The sequence below is a fragment of the Drosophila navojoa genome, chromosome 4, assembly GCF_054131105.1.
Source record: "Drosophila navojoa isolate 15081-1374.11 chromosome 4, UAZ_NAV_1.0, whole genome shotgun sequence".
Lineage (NCBI taxonomy): Eukaryota > Metazoa > Arthropoda > Insecta > Diptera > Drosophilidae > Drosophila > Drosophila navojoa.
The window spans coordinates 20853824-20870018 of record NC_142892.1 but is presented as its reverse complement, the minus strand read 5'-3'; the positions used below and the strand labels follow the sequence as shown (position 1 = coordinate 20870018).

Genomic DNA, 16195 nt, shown 5'->3' with positions numbered 1-16195 from the left:
TGTACCCTGTATTCTTGAGTATACGAATGGGAATAATGGCCTTGTGCTAAACATTTGTATTTTATCTAATATCAATTTATTTTTTAATGAATAAATTTTTCAGATTTGAGTTTTTAATTCTTTTAATATTATTCACATTTATTGTTCAGGCATGAACATATGAATATATACGATGATCGTATACATGCCTCCGACGCACTCAGCGACTAGCAGGTAGCGCGCTGTGAAGAGATAAGGGCCACATGTACGGACTGCATAAATAGACAAATGAAGATCAACCCTTGCAACCCCAGAGTCAGATTACGAAGGAGACGAGCGCTGAGCCTTACAAACTCAGCGATAGGATAAGAATAGCTAATAGACCAACGCGGAGTCTTACACACTCAGCGATAAGATAAGAATATGTAATAGCCCAATGCTGAGCCTTACACACTCAGCAATAAATACATTAGATTTAAGGGTTGAAATTATACATGAGTCTGGGTATATAAACCCAGGCTCAGAATAATAAAGATCAATACGAAACTAAACATCATCTTAGTCAAGTGTATTCGTTCATGGTCCTTCGAGCCGGATGAAGTATTTTTAATACTTCAATGCAGTCCACAAGGAAAAGTGTTTATGTTTAGTACAAAGTGAAGTGCTAAATAATAGTAGATTTGTGCATTGGCTTACCAACCCAAGCTGTGAGTCGAGGCACAGCAAGATCAACCTAGTGATCAAAACAAAAAAACCTCCAACGGGAAAAGCCAATGGATCTACAATAAACACACAACTGTGTCGTCAACCATTAATATTTAACAAGAAATATTTGATGGCATAATGGCAGAATTCAGGACCAAAGTTGCCGATCACGCCATAGACACAGGCCAACTTCATAGCTGGGCAACGATACCGGAAACATCAACGCAAGAGATGTTTTTATTCGGTTGGTCGAGCCCAATGGTGAAGTTGCTTAACCTTTTGGACATAAGAGTTCAAAGAGTATGGCTGCACATTGAAGAAGTGCAGGCCAACATTGAGCTCAGCAACCAGGAGGATGCTCTAGACAGCAAAGAAACGCTAGAGTTCCTCTGGAATAAAGTCCAGTCAACGCTTACCGATTTGGAGGATAAATATGATAAGCATGTCCATGAAATCGATGGCATAGACGCACTGGAAGTCAAAGTGTACACAGTGTCTAAAAAGCTGGAAAGAAAAATAAGTGCACTGCAAAACATAAAAGAAGACACTCCAAAGCGACAGAGACCAACACTTCCTTACTTTAATGGAAGTCCTAAGGCGTGGCCGATGTTCTTCGAGCAGTTCACCAAAATAATCCACAACAGAAAGGATATCAGCGACAAAACGAAACTGCTATACTTGCAAATGTATGTCAAAGGAGAAGATGTACAAATGATAAGCAATTTCGCAATGGGAGTAGGTAACTACAAGTTAGCGTGGGACTGTTTATGCAGACGCTACAAACGTTATTTGCCAGTGGACAAGGAACTGCTGAAGAATGATGATGAAGGCAGTATCCGAAATTACGTGAGCACCTCCGATAACAGTGACGAGGTCACCGCTGATGAGATGCTAGCATCTCAGGCAGCTTTGGATGCAATTGTGTTCAAAAAGTGGGATTTCAACCCGCCGGCAAGCCCCCACATGGGAAGATATATAACTGAATCTACAGAACAAGAAAATAAACTTCAAGTAGTAACAACAAAAACAAAGCAGGGTGAAGACAAGAGATCAATAAAGAAGATCTGGGCTCCACCAACTCCGACATTGGATTCGGAGGGCATAGAAGATGAGGACAAGAATGGAATTTCTGCCACAACTTCGACATCGACGTTGAGTATCGCTGAAGATACAACAACAGATATCCAATTGGAAGTTCGACCAATGGATGATATTTCTACAGTTGGCAGCACGACGGAAGAGCAAACTTCTGCGGAGACTGCAACAGCGGCTGGATGTGCAGCTGAAGAGAACAGCGACAATACCGACTCAAACTCTCCAGTGATGACCACAGCAGCGCTACCAACTATGGAGACTAAAACTGCAAGTACAATTGCATCGGAAAGGGATTCAATTGGAAGTAGCAGCAACATTTTAAAGGAAACAACCATAATTACTACAAGCGAATCAATATCTATTCTAAAGCATCAGGATCAATCGAAGGATATCTACCATTTGGAGGCTTTGGCTTCGGCAACAATGAAACGATTGACAACTTCCTCAACAGATGCACTCAGCTATACTAATGTAACAAATGATGACACCCAAAAGCCGCGGATGTTTTTCAAAGAGGCTCGACTTCACTTGGCATGGGAGCCGCCACCTAAGCAAAAGTCCAAGGTACTGGTGGCACACTCGGTTTATCTGGATGTCACACTCTCTGGGCCCCGCAGAATGTTCAGGCACGAACATAAGGATTGGATTGGCAACAATTCACACACTTGGCCCCCCGCAGAATGTTCAGGCATGAACATATGAATATATACGATGATCGTATACATGCCTCCGACGCACTCAGCGACTAGCAGGTAGCGCGCTGTGAAGAGATAAGGGCCACATGTACGGACTGCATAAATAGACAAATGAAGATCAACCCTTGCAACCCCAGAGTCAGATTACGAAGGAGACGAGCGCTGAGCCTTACAAACTCAGCGATAGGATAAGAATAGCTAATAGACCAACGCGGAGTCTTACACACTCAGCGATAAGATAAGAATATGTAATAGCCCAATGCTGAGCCTTACACACTCAGCAATAAATACATTAGATTTAAGGGTTGAAATTATACATGAGTCTGGGTATATAAACCCAGGCTCAGAATAATAAAGATCAATACGAAACTAAACATCATCTTAGTCAAGTGTATTCGTTCATTTATATTGTACTCAAAGTAGTCTATATAACTCTAAAATTCATCTTTGCTCTACATGAATATTCAATCAAGGTACAGGGTACCTAACAGTCGATTAAACAGCTCAAACTATTATTTCTTTTGTTTTATCTGCATACGAAACATATGGATGAAAATTAAAACCTTTATTCATATATTTATATTATTACTTTATAATTCATATAATTATTTCTTTTAAGTTCTTATATTATTTTGCCATTTCACTCAATCCACTTGCTTTGCTAAATGTTTCTTTTTTTTCTTCTTCAAAAATGTTTTATTTGAATCATGTTAGTTCTGCTTAGCGAACGCCCTCGCGCTGAGCATAGCGTCTGTGCATTTGTTTGTTGCCTAAGTCGTGGCCGAAGTGTGCGGTTCTATGGTGTAATGGTTAGCACTCTGGACTTTGAATCCAGCGATCCGAGTTCAAATCTCGGTAGAACCTGTTGAATCGAAAAAGTTTTTATGATAAACAATTTTGTATTTTTTTTGTTTTTTTCGAAAATATAGTAAAAAATAAAATAAGTTTTCTGACTTTATGGCTTATAAAGAAACAGAAATAAATATCTATAAATAATATGTAATATTATTATTTCTATACTTAAATGATATATTCATTTAATATTTCAGAATTATAATTCACAAATTTAAGTTTAAATACGTTTGTGGACTTAGCTTAATGTGTGTATTAATATTAATTAAGTTTTGCCGTTAAATTGATGTCCATATTATTCTAATGTTGCTTTGACTGATGCTGATTAACAATATTTTTAGCTCTGATTTAATTTGATAAGCTTACATCTTGATGTATATGTATGTAAATTTATGTATACTGTATATGTATACTTAAAATACCCTTTCTGCCCCTTTAATTAGTAAATTTAATGAAATCAATTAGTTAATCGTTCTCTCTATCTATACCATATATGTGAATTTGGAATAGTTACACTTTGTATTATTCCTGTGCATTTGCAATCATTATTGTATATAGTTAATTGATAGCTTTACTAATTTGATATGTGCATGTACATATATTTATATATTATAAATATATATATATATATATATATGTATGTATGTATATATGTATATGCATATAAGCATCGTCAGTCCTATCAGCTTAGTTTATTATTGAATTGCCACAATTCCAATCAAATTATGAAGCTCAAATCAAGTGCACAGCTTTGTTGAATATATATGTACATACATTTGAGCACATGTAAAAGTGATATATATATACATATATACAATATCTGTATATATATGTATATAATTGGCAATGACCTTGACAGTAATTGCATTGAAAGAGCTGTGAGTACGAAATTGAGGAAACATGTAAATGCCAATGACCGCCATCGGTACACTGTGCACACTGGACACATAGATATATGTACATACATACATATGTATAGATAAAAGTCAATAAATTAAATTTATTTATTAAATATTTAAATTTAAAAATGATTTAGTTATTATAAATAAATAAAGAAAAAAAAGCAAGACATAATATATAAATGTATATAAATATAAACATATATTTTACTTTAGTATTTTCCAATTACACTGAAAACAACAAGTTTAACATCAATTTCAAATACTTTTACTTACTAAAAAAATGTTTTATTAAAGTTCTGAACATGTTTTCATTTCATACAATGTAATTAAATTAGCCAAATTATTCTATTATTATTATCATTAATATTATTATGAATCTGTAATGATTTATCTTTAAAGAGATAATATTATTTATATTTATTTAAATTGCGTTGGACGACAATTATATTAATTTATTTATTATTTGCTAGTAAACAATTTTATTACATAGTATAATTTTTCTCATATCTAGTTTTCTCTCAGTGGAAAACTGAACTCCAACAATCTGCACTGGCAGCTATGACAACGAAAATGAAAGCAAATTCAATTAGTTTAATAACAAACGTTTCTGTACATAGTTATGGGTGATACATATAGGTATAGCTATGTATTTATGTACATATGTATATATGTATGTATGCTGTCTATGTATTTATAAATCGTCAAAACAACAACGCCTTCTACAGCACGTTGTTGTTGTTGCTATGATTTTAGGGGGCCTGGTGCTGGCAGCTGCCGTTGCTTGGCGTTCAGTTCCATGCGAGACGTTGAGCAGACGCGTGCCTGCTGCTAGCTGAAATCAAGTATACGCATCGACACTAAGTGTACCCGGCGGGATGTCAGCTTTCTCGAAATTATTGTCGCTGACCGGCTGCTGTATGTCTCGCAGGCAATTGCTATAATCGCCTCTCCTATATTCACTCACATACATACATATCTACATATATCTACTTTTCCATTATGCAACGCTTGACGCTCATGACGCTCCCAGCTGGAAGGCAGCCAATGCGCCAGTACAGCGCCGCAGCGCAGTCGCAGCTGCGAGAGCTGCTCGGCAAGCAGCTGAGCGACATTAGGGAGGCTGGCACGTTCAAGGCGGAGCGCATCATCACCTCGTCGCAGAGCACACAGATTACGGTGCAGGGCAGCGACCAGAAGATACTCAACTTCTGCGCCAACAACTATCTCGGCCTGGCGGTAAGCGGGTGGGCCAGTTGGGGCAGACTCTCTTTATATACTCCCTCGAATCTTGCAGAACAATCCGGAGATTGTGCAGCACAGCCAGCAGCTGCTGGCCAAGTATGGCGCTGGCTTGAGCTCGGTGCGCTTCATCTGTGGCACTCAGGACATTCACAAGCAGCTGGAGCAGAAGATCTCGCAGTTCCATGGGCGTGAGGATGCGATATTGTACGCCTCCTGCTTTGATGCCAACGCTGGCATCTTTGAGGCAATCCTCACGCCAGAGGACGCCGTCTTCTCGGACGAACTGAACCACGCCTCCATCATTGACGGCATTCGCCTCTGCCGGGCCAAGAAGCAGCGCTACAAGCACCGCGATCTGGCTGACCTGGAGCAGCAGCTGCGCTCGTCCGATGCCCGGCTCAAGCTCATCGCCACCGATGGAGTCTTCTCCATGGACGGCAACATAGCGCCGCTGGCACGCATCGTCGAGCTGGCCAAGAAATACAATGCCCTGGTGTTTGTAGACGAATGCCATGCGACTGGCTTCTTCGGTGCCACCGGGCGCGGCACCGAGGAGTACGACAATGTCATGGGCGAGGTGGACATTATCAACTCAACGCTGGGCAAGGCCCTGGGCGGCGCCTCTGGCGGCTACACCACTGGTCCGGCCGAGCTCATCTCATTCCTGCGGCAGAAGTCACGCCCATATCTCTTCTCCAACACGCTGCCTCCAGCGGTGGTTGCCGTCGGCCTGAAGGTCATGGACATGCTGCTCAGCTCCAGCGAACTCAGCCAGCGCGTCCAGAGCAATACCCAACGCTTCCGCCAAGCCATGACCAAGGCGGGCTTCACCATTGCCGGCGAAAACCATCCCATTTGCCCGGTCATGCTGGGCGATGCACGTCTCGCATCCAGCTTCGCCGATGCGATGCTCAGTAAGTCTTCCTCCCTTCTCGCTCTTCTCTTTTCACCTCTTTTTGTATATTCTTTCCCCTGCAGCTCGAGGAATTTATGTCATCGGCTTTAGCTACCCGGTGGTTCCGCAGGGCAAGGCTCGTATACGCGTCCAAATCTCTGCAGCTCACACGGAGCAGGAAATCGATCGAGCTGTTGAGGCATTCATCGAGGTCGGGCGCTCATTGAAGGTTATCAAATAATGATATCACGTAGAGTTTTCTACGTCCTTTTCTGTTGCATTTAGAATTATTGCAGGAAATCCGTTGGCATTTACCGAACTGCAGCGCAGTTTTAAATATATACAAGCTATTTTTTTTTTAGCAAATTATAATATACGTGGTTTTCTTCACTAACATTATGGTATAGCCTTAAAAATGCTTTCGTAATATCTATAGTATTCGCTAAGTTTTCCCAGATTGTTGACTATTCCCTTTGCCATTCGTATCAATCTCTATTGCTTGGAAGATCGCTCTGCTATGTGATTCTCAAAAGTATAAAGTTTCCACTCTCTATCGCTATGCCAACAGCATCAGGACTCTCGTTCTTCTGTGTAATTCTCAAAAATATTCAACTTCTATTACGTAGATTCAACTCTTACAGAATCACATTATCTTACAACTAAATGAAATAAAATTGTCAAATTCTTTTGAGTTGCTTTTTTATTTGGTTTGTCTGATTAACTAAGCTGCTTTTACTATGTAAGTATAATAATCATAATCATAATTATAATAAACAATCAGAATTACACATTAAGCTTAAACTAAAATTGCACATTAAATGAATGACTCGTCACAGTGGGGCGAAATGCAGGCGCTGCCCTACTGATTACACTGATTACACCAAAATAGCAATAACAAATTAAATTCGCGACTGTCTAAACAATAAACTAAAATTATACAAATAACAAAAGCGAACACAATACAAATATGCAAAATACTTTTGCAAAGCGATAATTGTGCGAAGATTGGGCTAAATGAATTGCATAGAATGCGCAACTGGAACAAGGATTCGATTTATATACTGTGACTATGAGAACTTTGGTTAGTTTATGCGTGTGCTTGTGACTCTTCGACTGAGATGAGTTGGGTTAGTAATTCGTTTCACTACTTGTTGACGAGGCCGCGCGCCTTGGGATAGGCGGAGGCCGGCTTCTTGGGCTGCAAACGGCCGGTGGGCGGCCGTCGATTGGAGTCGAGCGCAGAGCCCGCGCTGGGCAGGCCGCTGCGCGCGGACTTGACGAGCTTGGAGGTGGCCGTAGCACTTGTGGGCGAGACATCAGCTGAAGCAGTGGCGCTGCTGCTATTAGCATTGCCGTTAATGATGTTCTCGAGGCGCGCGCGCAGCGAATTGGTCTGGGTGTCCACAATGTCGATGTCATCGCCGGTGTGCATCGCCTGGGCCAGCACCGCCTGCAGGGAGGCGGACACCTTGGGCGAGCGGTACTCTTGAGTGGTGCGGCAGGGCATGTCCAGCTCGTAGCTGACAATGTTTTCGCTCTTGAAGCGCAGTGCACTGGGATCATTCGACTTCGCCTGCTGCAGTGCATACTCGGAGATGGGGCGTCGGCGCTGTGGATGCGCGACGGGACGTTTGTTACTAAATTTGCCATCGCCGGCATTCATCGGCAGCGCGGCGAACTTCCACTCCTCCTGCTCCTCGTCGTACTTGGCCTGCGTGTAGAGGCGCTGCTTCACCTCGATGGGCACAAAGTTGTCGATGATGAGCAGCTGGCGTTTCAGCTCCTTGACCAGCTCGTTCTGCGCCATCTCCAGCTCGCGCAGATCCTGATTGTGGTCGTGCTTGCAGTCGTTCAGCTCCTGCTGCAGCGCCAGATACTTGGCATAGCACTTGGACAGTTTGCGTTTCTTCAACTCGACCTCTTGCTCCAGCGAGACGTTGCGCTCTCGTATCTCCAGAGTTGTTTCCTCCTGCAGTTCCAGCTGCTGTTGTATTTCTATTTCGCGTTTCTTTCGCTCCGCGATCTCTACCAGCTTCTTCTCCAACTCAATTTGACGTTCACTGTACGTGTCCAGCAGATTCTTGCCGCCGCGCACCAACTGACTCTCCAGCTCGGCCAGTTTGGCCGCCAGCTTCGCGTTCTCCACGCGCTCGCGCTCCAATTGCTCACTGGACTTGGCCACTTCCGCCTCGTTCTCCTTGTCCGACTCTGGCTCCGAAGCCTCTTGCTCGCTCTCCGCTTCATCCTCGGCCGCTTGTAATTGCTCTTGGGTCACGCTGTCCGTCAGTTCGCGTTTCACTGGTTCCCGTTTGGGCTTCTTGACGCGTTTCTTGGCTGCTGCAGCCAGTTTCTCGGTGCGCTGTTGTTGCTGAGGCGCAATGAGGCGCTTGAGTCGCTCAATCTCCTCCTGGTACTCCTTCAATTTGGCATCCTGCGGATCCTCGTTCTTAATTGGCTGGTTCTGTATGTTCTTTGCACGTTGCGCGTATCGCAGCGTCGTCAGCGTCTCATTGTAGTTATAGTTCGAAGGGCCGATGTTGGCAATCATGATCGTCTTGGAATTGCCGCCCAGCGAGTCCTGCAGCAAGCGCGTCAGTTTCGAATCACGATACGGTACATGGGGAGAGTTCTCTGCTAGCGCTGAGATCACATTCCCCAGCGATGAGAGCGCCAAATTGATTTTGCTGGCCTCCTTCAGCCGTTCCGCCGATGCGCCAGTCTTTGACTGACGCTCGCTGCCTGCCAAGTCAATGAGATTCAGCTTGCCCACCTTGATCGTGTTCGTTTCCGTGTCGCACATCTCAATCTTGATCATGAATATGGCATGCGAACTACAAGATAATCAATACAGCAAATCAATCAGGTTAGTCAACAATTCTATGCCAGGACTTACCGTGAGCTATGCTCGTTCATGTTGGTGAAGCCAACGGTGCGGTTTTTGTTGCCCACCTTCATGACGTCTATCATGTCATCGACGCTCTTGCAATTGATGGCGTGCAGATTGGGCACATAGACGCCGGATCCACGCTCTCGCACCTCCAGGTGCTTGGAATTCGGCTTAAGTAGATCGCGCAGCTCCTCCATATAGATCTCCAAGTATGAAACGTCCACCAGAAACTGGAAGTTTTCCGTGCGATTAATGTGAAGCCAGATCTGTTCAAAGGTGCGTGGTATGATGCCCATCAAGTCATCGTTGCCCCGTACTCCTTCCATCGTGAATGTTTTGCCTGTGCCCGTTTGGCCATAGGCGAATATGCAGCCGTTGAAGCCTTCCAGCACAGAGCTGACCAGCGGAAAGACCACTTCATGATACAGCGTAGTTTGTGAGGCCTGAGCATCATAGGCCGCATCATAGGTGAACACTTTGCGCTGCTCTTTGTTGGCATCCACAAGATTCTGTAGCTCTACGACACCACGATTTGGATACACATTGACCACTTCCGGTGAGCCCTCAGTGCGCTCTCGATTGCTCATCGGCCGACATCGTACAACCACCTGGACGCACTCATTCGGCGTCTGGCTGCCCGCAGTGCCAGGGCGTTTGCTCTTCGCGCTCATACTGCTCTGCTCTGCTTTGCTGGTGGCTGTTTTTGGAGACGGTGACTAAAGCAGCCTTGCCTTCGTACCCCCTTTTCACCCCGCGCACTTCGGTCAGCTGCTGTTTTGTGTGGGGCTGTAGCTGTGACGACAAACAAATGTCAAATAAAATCAATAATTTGAGAGTGACGCGAATCTTGGCTGAATTCGAGTTTCTTATTGTGTCTTCATTTATTCTCATAAATGACGTCACTCTATTGGCCAAATTTTGTGCACAAGTTGGAGTTAATGCTTTGCAATAATTACCTGTATTTTTAAAAGCCAAATTACTTCACCTTGGGTACGTTTTTTTTTTATTGTTCAGCTGCTACCGCTAGCTAAGCTATCGATAGTACTTCGATTGGCCTAATGGGTATTTTATAATCGAAAAATACCAGATTTGCCAAGAATTTAAATTGAATACTTAATAACGATAAGTATAAATTATCGAAAAATCGAAATCGTGACTTACAAAAATTCAAATAAGTATATTGTTTTTTATACCCTGAACCCATTGAAAATGGGAAATCAGGGTATAATGTTTTTGTGTAAAAGTATGTAACAGGCAGAAGGAATCATCGCAGACCCCATAAAGTATATATATTCTTGATCAGCACGACGAGCTGAGTCGATATAGCCCTGTCCGTCTGTCCGTCCGTCCGTCCGTCCGTCTGTCCGTATGAACGCCGAGATCTCAGAAGATATAAGAGCTAGAGAGCTGAAATTTTGGGTGCGTACTCGTGTATACCATACGCAGTACGAGTTTGCTTTATTTTTTCGATAACTCATCCGATAACTTTTTTATCGAGAATAATCGAAAAATTGATTTTGTTTTTTGAGCCTCATCGGAGTACTATTAGACGTGGAGACTTCAGATTTACTGTGTATATAGATATGATGAATACAAACATTTTGTAATCAACAGATTTTGGATACCACGCCCCCTTCGCCACCAATTCGTATTTCAAGTACTACAGACTTGTGCTTTAGAATGTACACACATTTTGACCATATAATTACGCCCTGAAAGTTTCATTAGGATCGTATGTTTACAAAAGAAGTTATTCACCAAGTAAATTCTCATACTATTGTCCACACTGCAGCGCAGTCGCTGCTTACTGCGCAGTTAGCAGAGAGCGGGCGCGTGAGGGTGGATGCATGTAAATGCATGTGTGCGTGCATAAAAGAAGTGCAGAATGATAAAAATATCAGCTTGGAGGGTTCAGGGTATCTCCTAGTCGAGCAGTCTCGACTAGAGTCTTCTTACTTGTTTATTTATAATTTTGTCTAGAAGACTTGGACTTTTGTGAGGATTTACTATGATCGGTTGCACCGCGTTTACGTTTATTTAGCGGATTGCGCGGATCGTATACATCATACCAATCATCACCTTTGGTAGATGCATCTTTGGCCAGCACAGGAACATTACTGTTAAAATTCAAGCTGTGTGCAAGCCAATCATCCCCAGAAATTTCCTTTTCCACTTCATTGTCGTCTACATCCTTCGGCTCTTTTTCGTCATCTTCAGAGTTTGATTTGTATTTAAGATTGTTCAATTTAGATTTAAACTTGGATAACAGGCTTAAAGTAAATTCCTCTCTGAAAAATAAAAAAAATTGGTTTTTATCACTCTCAATTTTAGACATGGCGTACAAACCTTCCTTGCCCTTTAAGCGTAGTTTTTGCTTTAGCTGTGTACTTCTCTTTTGTTTGTATGAAATCTTTGATATATTGATTTTCGTTCGCTCCCTTAATATCGTCCTTCTTTGCATTCTTTTCGGATTCCTTGGACAATTGCTTATCCTTGATGACTTTATCCATTTGATATTGTCGTTTCAATGAGGCGATTTCTTCCCGGATTTTAGATCTGAAATACATTAACCATGTAGTCGAAATTAAGTATACATCTCAAGCTAAACACGTACTTTTCTTTTGATATTTTTTGGTTTTTTTCCTCCTCCTGAGTCATTAAAACATCGTCTTCATCATCCTCAGATTCACTCTTGATATCTTCACGTTTTGGCTGCTTTGCCGAAGTGGGCTTCGACGTTCTTGACAGTTTACTTTTTATAATATCTGAATTGATAGAAGATTTGGTAACTGGTTCTTCCTCGCAATCGTCTGATAAGTGTTCGTAGTTCTGCTCTGGCTCGGACTCAGGCTCTTTTTTGGGCACTTTAATTGCTTCCTTGCTGAGCTTTGGATCATCCGTGACATCGTGCAATGATTTGGCTTTGCCGGCGTTTTGCTTTACAAATATTGTTGTCTCCTGTTCATCTCCTTCAGCCTCCTCTCCAAACGAAAGCAGTCCAAAGTTTCTAAAATGTCATTATTAAATCTGTAATAATTAAAAGCCCCAAAGGTACATATATCAAATTGAATACCTACTTGACGCCTTGCTTTTCTTTCTTGCTTTTTTTTACTTTGGTTGGTTTCGGTAAGGAACGCGGTACGATATCGTTGAACGGATTGCTGAGAACCTCTGTGGATATTATGCGATGCGCATACATGGGTCGCTCCTGGTGATCAACGATACCCTCCTCTAATTTGAGCATATTGAACACTGTATCGCCTGTGACTTTGCCAAAGAGCGTGTTTTTGTTTTCAAGCTCTGGTGTCGGCGCAAAGGTGAAGAAGAACTGCGAGCCGTTGTCGTCCTTGCCCGAGCTCGCCATCCCGACCAATCCGCGGCGGGAATAACGCAGTCGTGAATGGAATTCATCCTTAAATGGGTGGCCATAAATCGATTCTCCTCCGGTGCCATCGTTATTAGGATCTCCACCTTGCACAATGAATCCTTTAACCAGTCTGTGGAAAGTCGTGCCGTTGTAATAGCCCTCCAAACAGAGTTGAACAAAGTTACGACAGGCTTTCGGACACTCTCTGGCCCATAACTCAATATCGATGTCACCAACTGTAGTTCTCAAGAGTACTTTGCCAGATGTTGGCGGTTCCTGGATATAAATATTACTCATTTTTATATAAAACAAATAAATAAACTGAAACACCACGAATTGTTTACTCCAGCATCGATGGTGAATAGCTAGTGATGTAAGTATTTGAGCAAACTATCGATTTGATTTTTATATCGATAGGCTAGAGTTTGCAATACAGCTCAATAATTCAACCTGTTGCAGCTTGTTTGTACTACAAGTGTTTCCATATATTTGAAAATTAAATGTGCCTAAAAAATACAAAAATTCGTTACTAAGCAACGGTTGATTTTTCTTTCATTTCCCAAATTGTTCATTATTCTCATTTTGAACATTTTAGTAAACAACGGAGATACAATTATGAATTTTAGCGACGATCCCTTGGCTGATCTACTCAGTGATAATAGCTTGGATAATGACAATTTCTTCGACGCGCCAGCCGGTGGCGCCGTAGCAAAAAAATTGCCAAAATCCAGCAAAGCCAAAGGGAAACTCGAAGATTTATTCGGAATAAAAGAGGAGAGCGAATCAGATGCTCAGAATTCTGCAGCTGCAGCAGCTGCTAAACAGGGCAGTGCTAAATCAACAACAACAAGCACACCGCGCATTGTCAAACAGAAGCCTTCAATCTCCATGGATGATGCCGACGATGATGAGTTGGGATTTGATCCCAAGCGTCCAAAGAGCGGCGGAACAGCACGAAAAAGTCTCTTTGACGATTTACTGGGCGCTGCAGAACCTAAGCGAAACATTTTTGATGACATTGTAAGCAACAGCGATTCGGCAAATAAACGTCCAGCTACGGCAAAGCCCTCAATGTCCCGCCAGTCGACGGATACCACGACAGACAACTCCAACATGCATTCACAGGCGCGTCCCAAAACAGCAGCAAGTGCTGGTAGACGCAGCTCTGGAACTGTGCAGTCTTCCATTCTGAATGCCGATCCCCTGGGTCTCTTTGGCAAAGAGACGAATACCAATGTTTCGGGTATGTCTACTCCCGTGTCCAAAAAGCGCGGCACGGCTGACTGGCTGGGGTTGAGTTCCGACAATGCAGAAGCGTCTCCGGCTGCCGAGGAGGAGCTGGAACGCGCTGCCTCCCCACCCACGCCAAAATCCCCAAAAGAAACCACAACAACTCCAAAGAATAGCACAGAGATACTGCGCCTTCCGGACTCGGACGAGCCAAAGCTGGAGGCGAAACAGCCTAGCGTTGTACCCTCTGTGGATAGCACAGCTCATACTATCCTAATGCTAAACTCCTTAAACTTGGAGAGCAGTCACAGCTACACCGCTCTGCAGCAGCAGGAGACTCAGCTGACGATTGCAGCCCAAATGAAGAGCCAGGAGCGCGCCCTGGTGGAGATGCAGCAGAAGCAAGAGACACAGGATCGCAAATTTCAAGCGCTGCTGCAGCAGCAGCTGCAGCGCCAACTGCAAATGGAGGAGCATATCAAGGCCCAGCAGGAGCGCATCAATATGCACCTTCAACTGATGATGAGCCAGCCCATCGTGGCACAAGCCACAACCACCGATACCCAAACAACTCCCACTCAAAGCGAAAAGGTTTCAGCTGTTTCTGTGGCAGCCAAGGATGAGAGCAAGGAGAAGATGCTTCAGCTAGAAACGGATGTCAAGCGACATTTGCTGGAGAAGCAGCGACTGGAGGAGTTGGTAGCTAACATGCGAGTTAACTACGAGCAGGAAATCGAACTGATCGAGAGCTCTTACAAGTAATTGCTGTAAGTCCACTAAAGTCCACAAAGATCTCACAGTGTTTTTGTTTTTTTGATTAGAAAACAACTCAAGGTGTTGGAGCAGCACTTGACTGCAGTGGAGGAGCGTCTGAAGGTGGAGAACTCCGAGATGAAGGAGTACTACACAGATAAGCTGGAGAAACTCAAGAGCGACTACGAACTGCAAATCTCCAGCTTGAAACAGGACCACGAGGACGACTTGCGCGCGCTGCGTAGCTCGCACGATGCGGACATGGAGCGCATAAGGCAAGCCAAGTTACTGGAGCAGGCGACGGTGCGAGACCATGGCAGCTACTTGGAAACGTTGCGCATGGCGTCCAATGATCTGCAAGAGCTGCGCGAAGGCCTGAGCACAACAAAGGAACGAGAGCAGCAACTGGAATTGAGAGAGCGGCGTTTGGCAGATGCGGAGCGTCGCTTAAAGATCGACGAGGAAGGCGCCGACCAGGAGAAGCGACGCCTCATGGAGCTAGTGAGCACATTGGAATTGCAGCTGGAACGGCTCTCCAAGGACACAGCTGAAGAGAATTGGCAGTTGCGTCAGCGCATGGCCAGCATAGACTCGGAGAAGAAGGCATTCGAGCGGGAGAAGCAGTTCCATCGTGAGCAAATGGAACGCGACGAGAAGCGAGTGGAGGAGCTCAAAGCGCTGCAGCTAGCCGAAATTGAGCGCATGCACCTGGATGTACAGCAGGAGCGCAATCGCCTGTTAGTGGAGCAGCAGAAGCTCGAGATGCAGCACAAGCTGCATGAACAGAGCGACTTGGATAAGGAACGATTGGAGGTGGAGGCGCAGCTGCAGGTGGCGCGGGATGCCATCAAGAAAGCCGATGAGCAGCGGGAGCGCTGCCACAGACAACAGCGCGAGTTGGAGCAACGCAAGCGAGTGCTGCTCGAAAAGGAAAATGCACTCAACCTCAAGGAGGATGAGCTGGTGCAGACCTCGAGCACCTATCGCGTGGCCATTAAGCGTCTGCAGACGGCCGAGCAGAAGGCTCGGGAGGCCGAGCAACTGCTGCATGCCAAGCTGCAGCTGCTGGGCAAACGCGCCCAAGAGCTGAGCGAGAAGGAGGCACAGATCTCACAGGAGCGCATGCTACTCACTCAAGATCGCATTGCCTTGCATAAAATGAAGCAAAAGATTGGCCAAAGCAAATGCGCGCTCTGCAAGATGGGCGTTGAGAGCGTGGAGTTCAATCAACGCATGGCCGCCCATGGCCAAGGCCATGACATAGGAAGAGCCGAGACGTCTACGCTAGAGGCAGAGGCTCATTCTCAGTCCAGATCTCATATGGAGAATCAAACGGCAATTTCGGCGGGTGATATTGTAGACCGCATGCTGGACGAAAACATTGAAGCCTCTTATCGTAGAATGTATAATTTGTCGGAAAATGGAGAGCTGGATTTTTTGACAACTCTTGGACTTGATGATGACTCGAAAAAGTTGGCTTTAGACAATGGAAATGCCTTGGACATCGAAGAATTAATGTTAGCCAATCTGAATACGCGATAGATTAATTTAAAAGTAACAATATTTGAATTTGTCGATATTTTGAAATAACAA

The 16195-nt window shown here is 44.1% G+C and overlaps 5 protein-coding genes and 1 non-coding gene across 6 annotated transcripts; 4 read left to right on the top strand and 2 right to left on the bottom strand.

Moving 5' to 3' along the window:
* The first annotated feature begins 156 nt into the window (after positions 1 to 156).
* On the top strand, positions 157 to 2481 carry LOC149091497 (uncharacterized). Its single transcript, XM_089259251.1, has one exon. The coding sequence runs from the start codon at positions 823 to 825 to the stop codon at positions 2479 to 2481; it is 1659 nt and encodes a 552-aa protein (XP_089115377.1). The 5' UTR covers positions 157 to 822.
* Positions 2482 to 3266: 785 nt separating this feature from the next.
* On the top strand, positions 3267 to 3338 carry TRNAQ-UUG (transfer RNA glutamine (anticodon UUG)). The gene has a single exon. It is a non-coding gene; the product is annotated as a tRNA-Gln (tRNA).
* Positions 3339 to 4998: 1660 nt separating this feature from the next.
* Positions 4999 to 6731, top strand: Gcat (Glycine C-acetyltransferase). Its single transcript, XM_018102725.3, has 4 exons — positions 4999 to 5143; positions 5259 to 5464; positions 5523 to 6384; positions 6449 to 6731. The coding sequence occupies exons 1-4, from the start codon at positions 5104 to 5106 to the stop codon at positions 6604 to 6606; spliced, it is 1266 nt and encodes a 421-aa protein (XP_017958214.1). The 5' UTR covers positions 4999 to 5103; the 3' UTR covers positions 6607 to 6731.
* Positions 6732 to 7047: 316 nt separating this feature from the next.
* Positions 7048 to 10347, bottom strand: Klp68D (kinesin-like protein 68D). The gene is made up of 3 exons (XM_018102550.2): positions 10209 to 10347; positions 9259 to 10044; positions 7048 to 9196 (listed from the first exon to the last, which is right to left on the bottom strand). Exons 2-3 carry the CDS (start codon positions 9921 to 9923, stop codon positions 7510 to 7512), a joined length of 2352 nt encoding a protein of 783 aa, XP_017958039.1. The 5' UTR covers positions 9924 to 10044; positions 10209 to 10347; the 3' UTR covers positions 7048 to 7509.
* Positions 10348 to 11207: 860 nt separating this feature from the next.
* Positions 11208 to 13007, bottom strand: LOC108652544 (spliceosome-associated protein CWC27 homolog). The gene is made up of 4 exons (XM_018102753.3): positions 12330 to 13007; positions 11867 to 12259; positions 11599 to 11808; positions 11208 to 11540 (listed from the first exon to the last, which is right to left on the bottom strand). Exons 1-4 carry the CDS (start codon positions 12914 to 12916, stop codon positions 11213 to 11215), a joined length of 1518 nt encoding a protein of 505 aa, XP_017958242.1. The 5' UTR covers positions 12917 to 13007; the 3' UTR covers positions 11208 to 11212.
* Positions 13008 to 13177: 170 nt separating this feature from the next.
* Positions 13178 to 16176, top strand: twy (fas-binding factor 1 twitchy). Its single transcript, XM_018102201.3, has 2 exons — positions 13178 to 14607; positions 14671 to 16176. Exons 1-2 carry the CDS (start codon positions 13235 to 13237, stop codon positions 16142 to 16144), a joined length of 2847 nt encoding a protein of 948 aa, XP_017957690.1. The 5' UTR covers positions 13178 to 13234; the 3' UTR covers positions 16145 to 16176.
* Positions 16177 to 16195: the final 19 nt, after the last annotated feature.

Coding starts and splice junctions, on each gene's coding strand:
- LOC149091497 (XM_089259251.1), top strand. CDS start 823: ATGGCAGAATTCAGGACCAAAGTTGCCGATCACGCCATAGACACAGGC.
- Gcat (XM_018102725.3), top strand. CDS start 5,104: ATGTCAGCTTTCTCGAAATTATTGTCGCTGACCGGCTGCT. Junction 5,144..5,258: donor ATTGTCGCTGACCGGCTGCT/GTATGTCTCGCA, acceptor TGACGCTCCCAG/CTGGAAGGCAGCCAATGCGC. Junction 5,465..5,522: donor ACAACTATCTCGGCCTGGCG/GTAAGCGGGTGG, acceptor CGAATCTTGCAG/AACAATCCGGAGATTGTGCA.
- Klp68D (XM_018102550.2), bottom strand. CDS start 9,923: ATGAGCGCGAAGAGCAAACGCCCTGGCACTGCGGGCAGCCAGACGCCG. Junction 9,197..9,258: donor ATGAACGAGCATAGCTCACG/GTAAGTCCTGGC, acceptor ATTATCTTGTAG/TTCGCATGCCATATTCATGA.
- LOC108652544 (XM_018102753.3), bottom strand. CDS start 12,916: ATGAGTAATATTTATATCCAGGAACCGCCAACATCTGGCAAAGTACTC. Junction 12,260..12,329: donor AAAGAAAAGCAAGGCGTCAA/GTAGGTATTCAA, acceptor ATGACATTTTAG/AAACTTTGGACTGCTTTCGT. Junction 11,809..11,866: donor CAAAAAATATCAAAAGAAAA/GTACGTGTTTAG, acceptor AATGTATTTCAG/ATCTAAAATCCGGGAAGAAA.
- twy (XM_018102201.3), top strand. CDS start 13,235: ATGAATTTTAGCGACGATCCCTTGGCTGATCTACTCAGTGATAATAGC. Junction 14,608..14,670: donor CTGATCGAGAGCTCTTACAA/GTAATTGCTGTA, acceptor TTTTTTGATTAG/AAAACAACTCAAGGTGTTGG.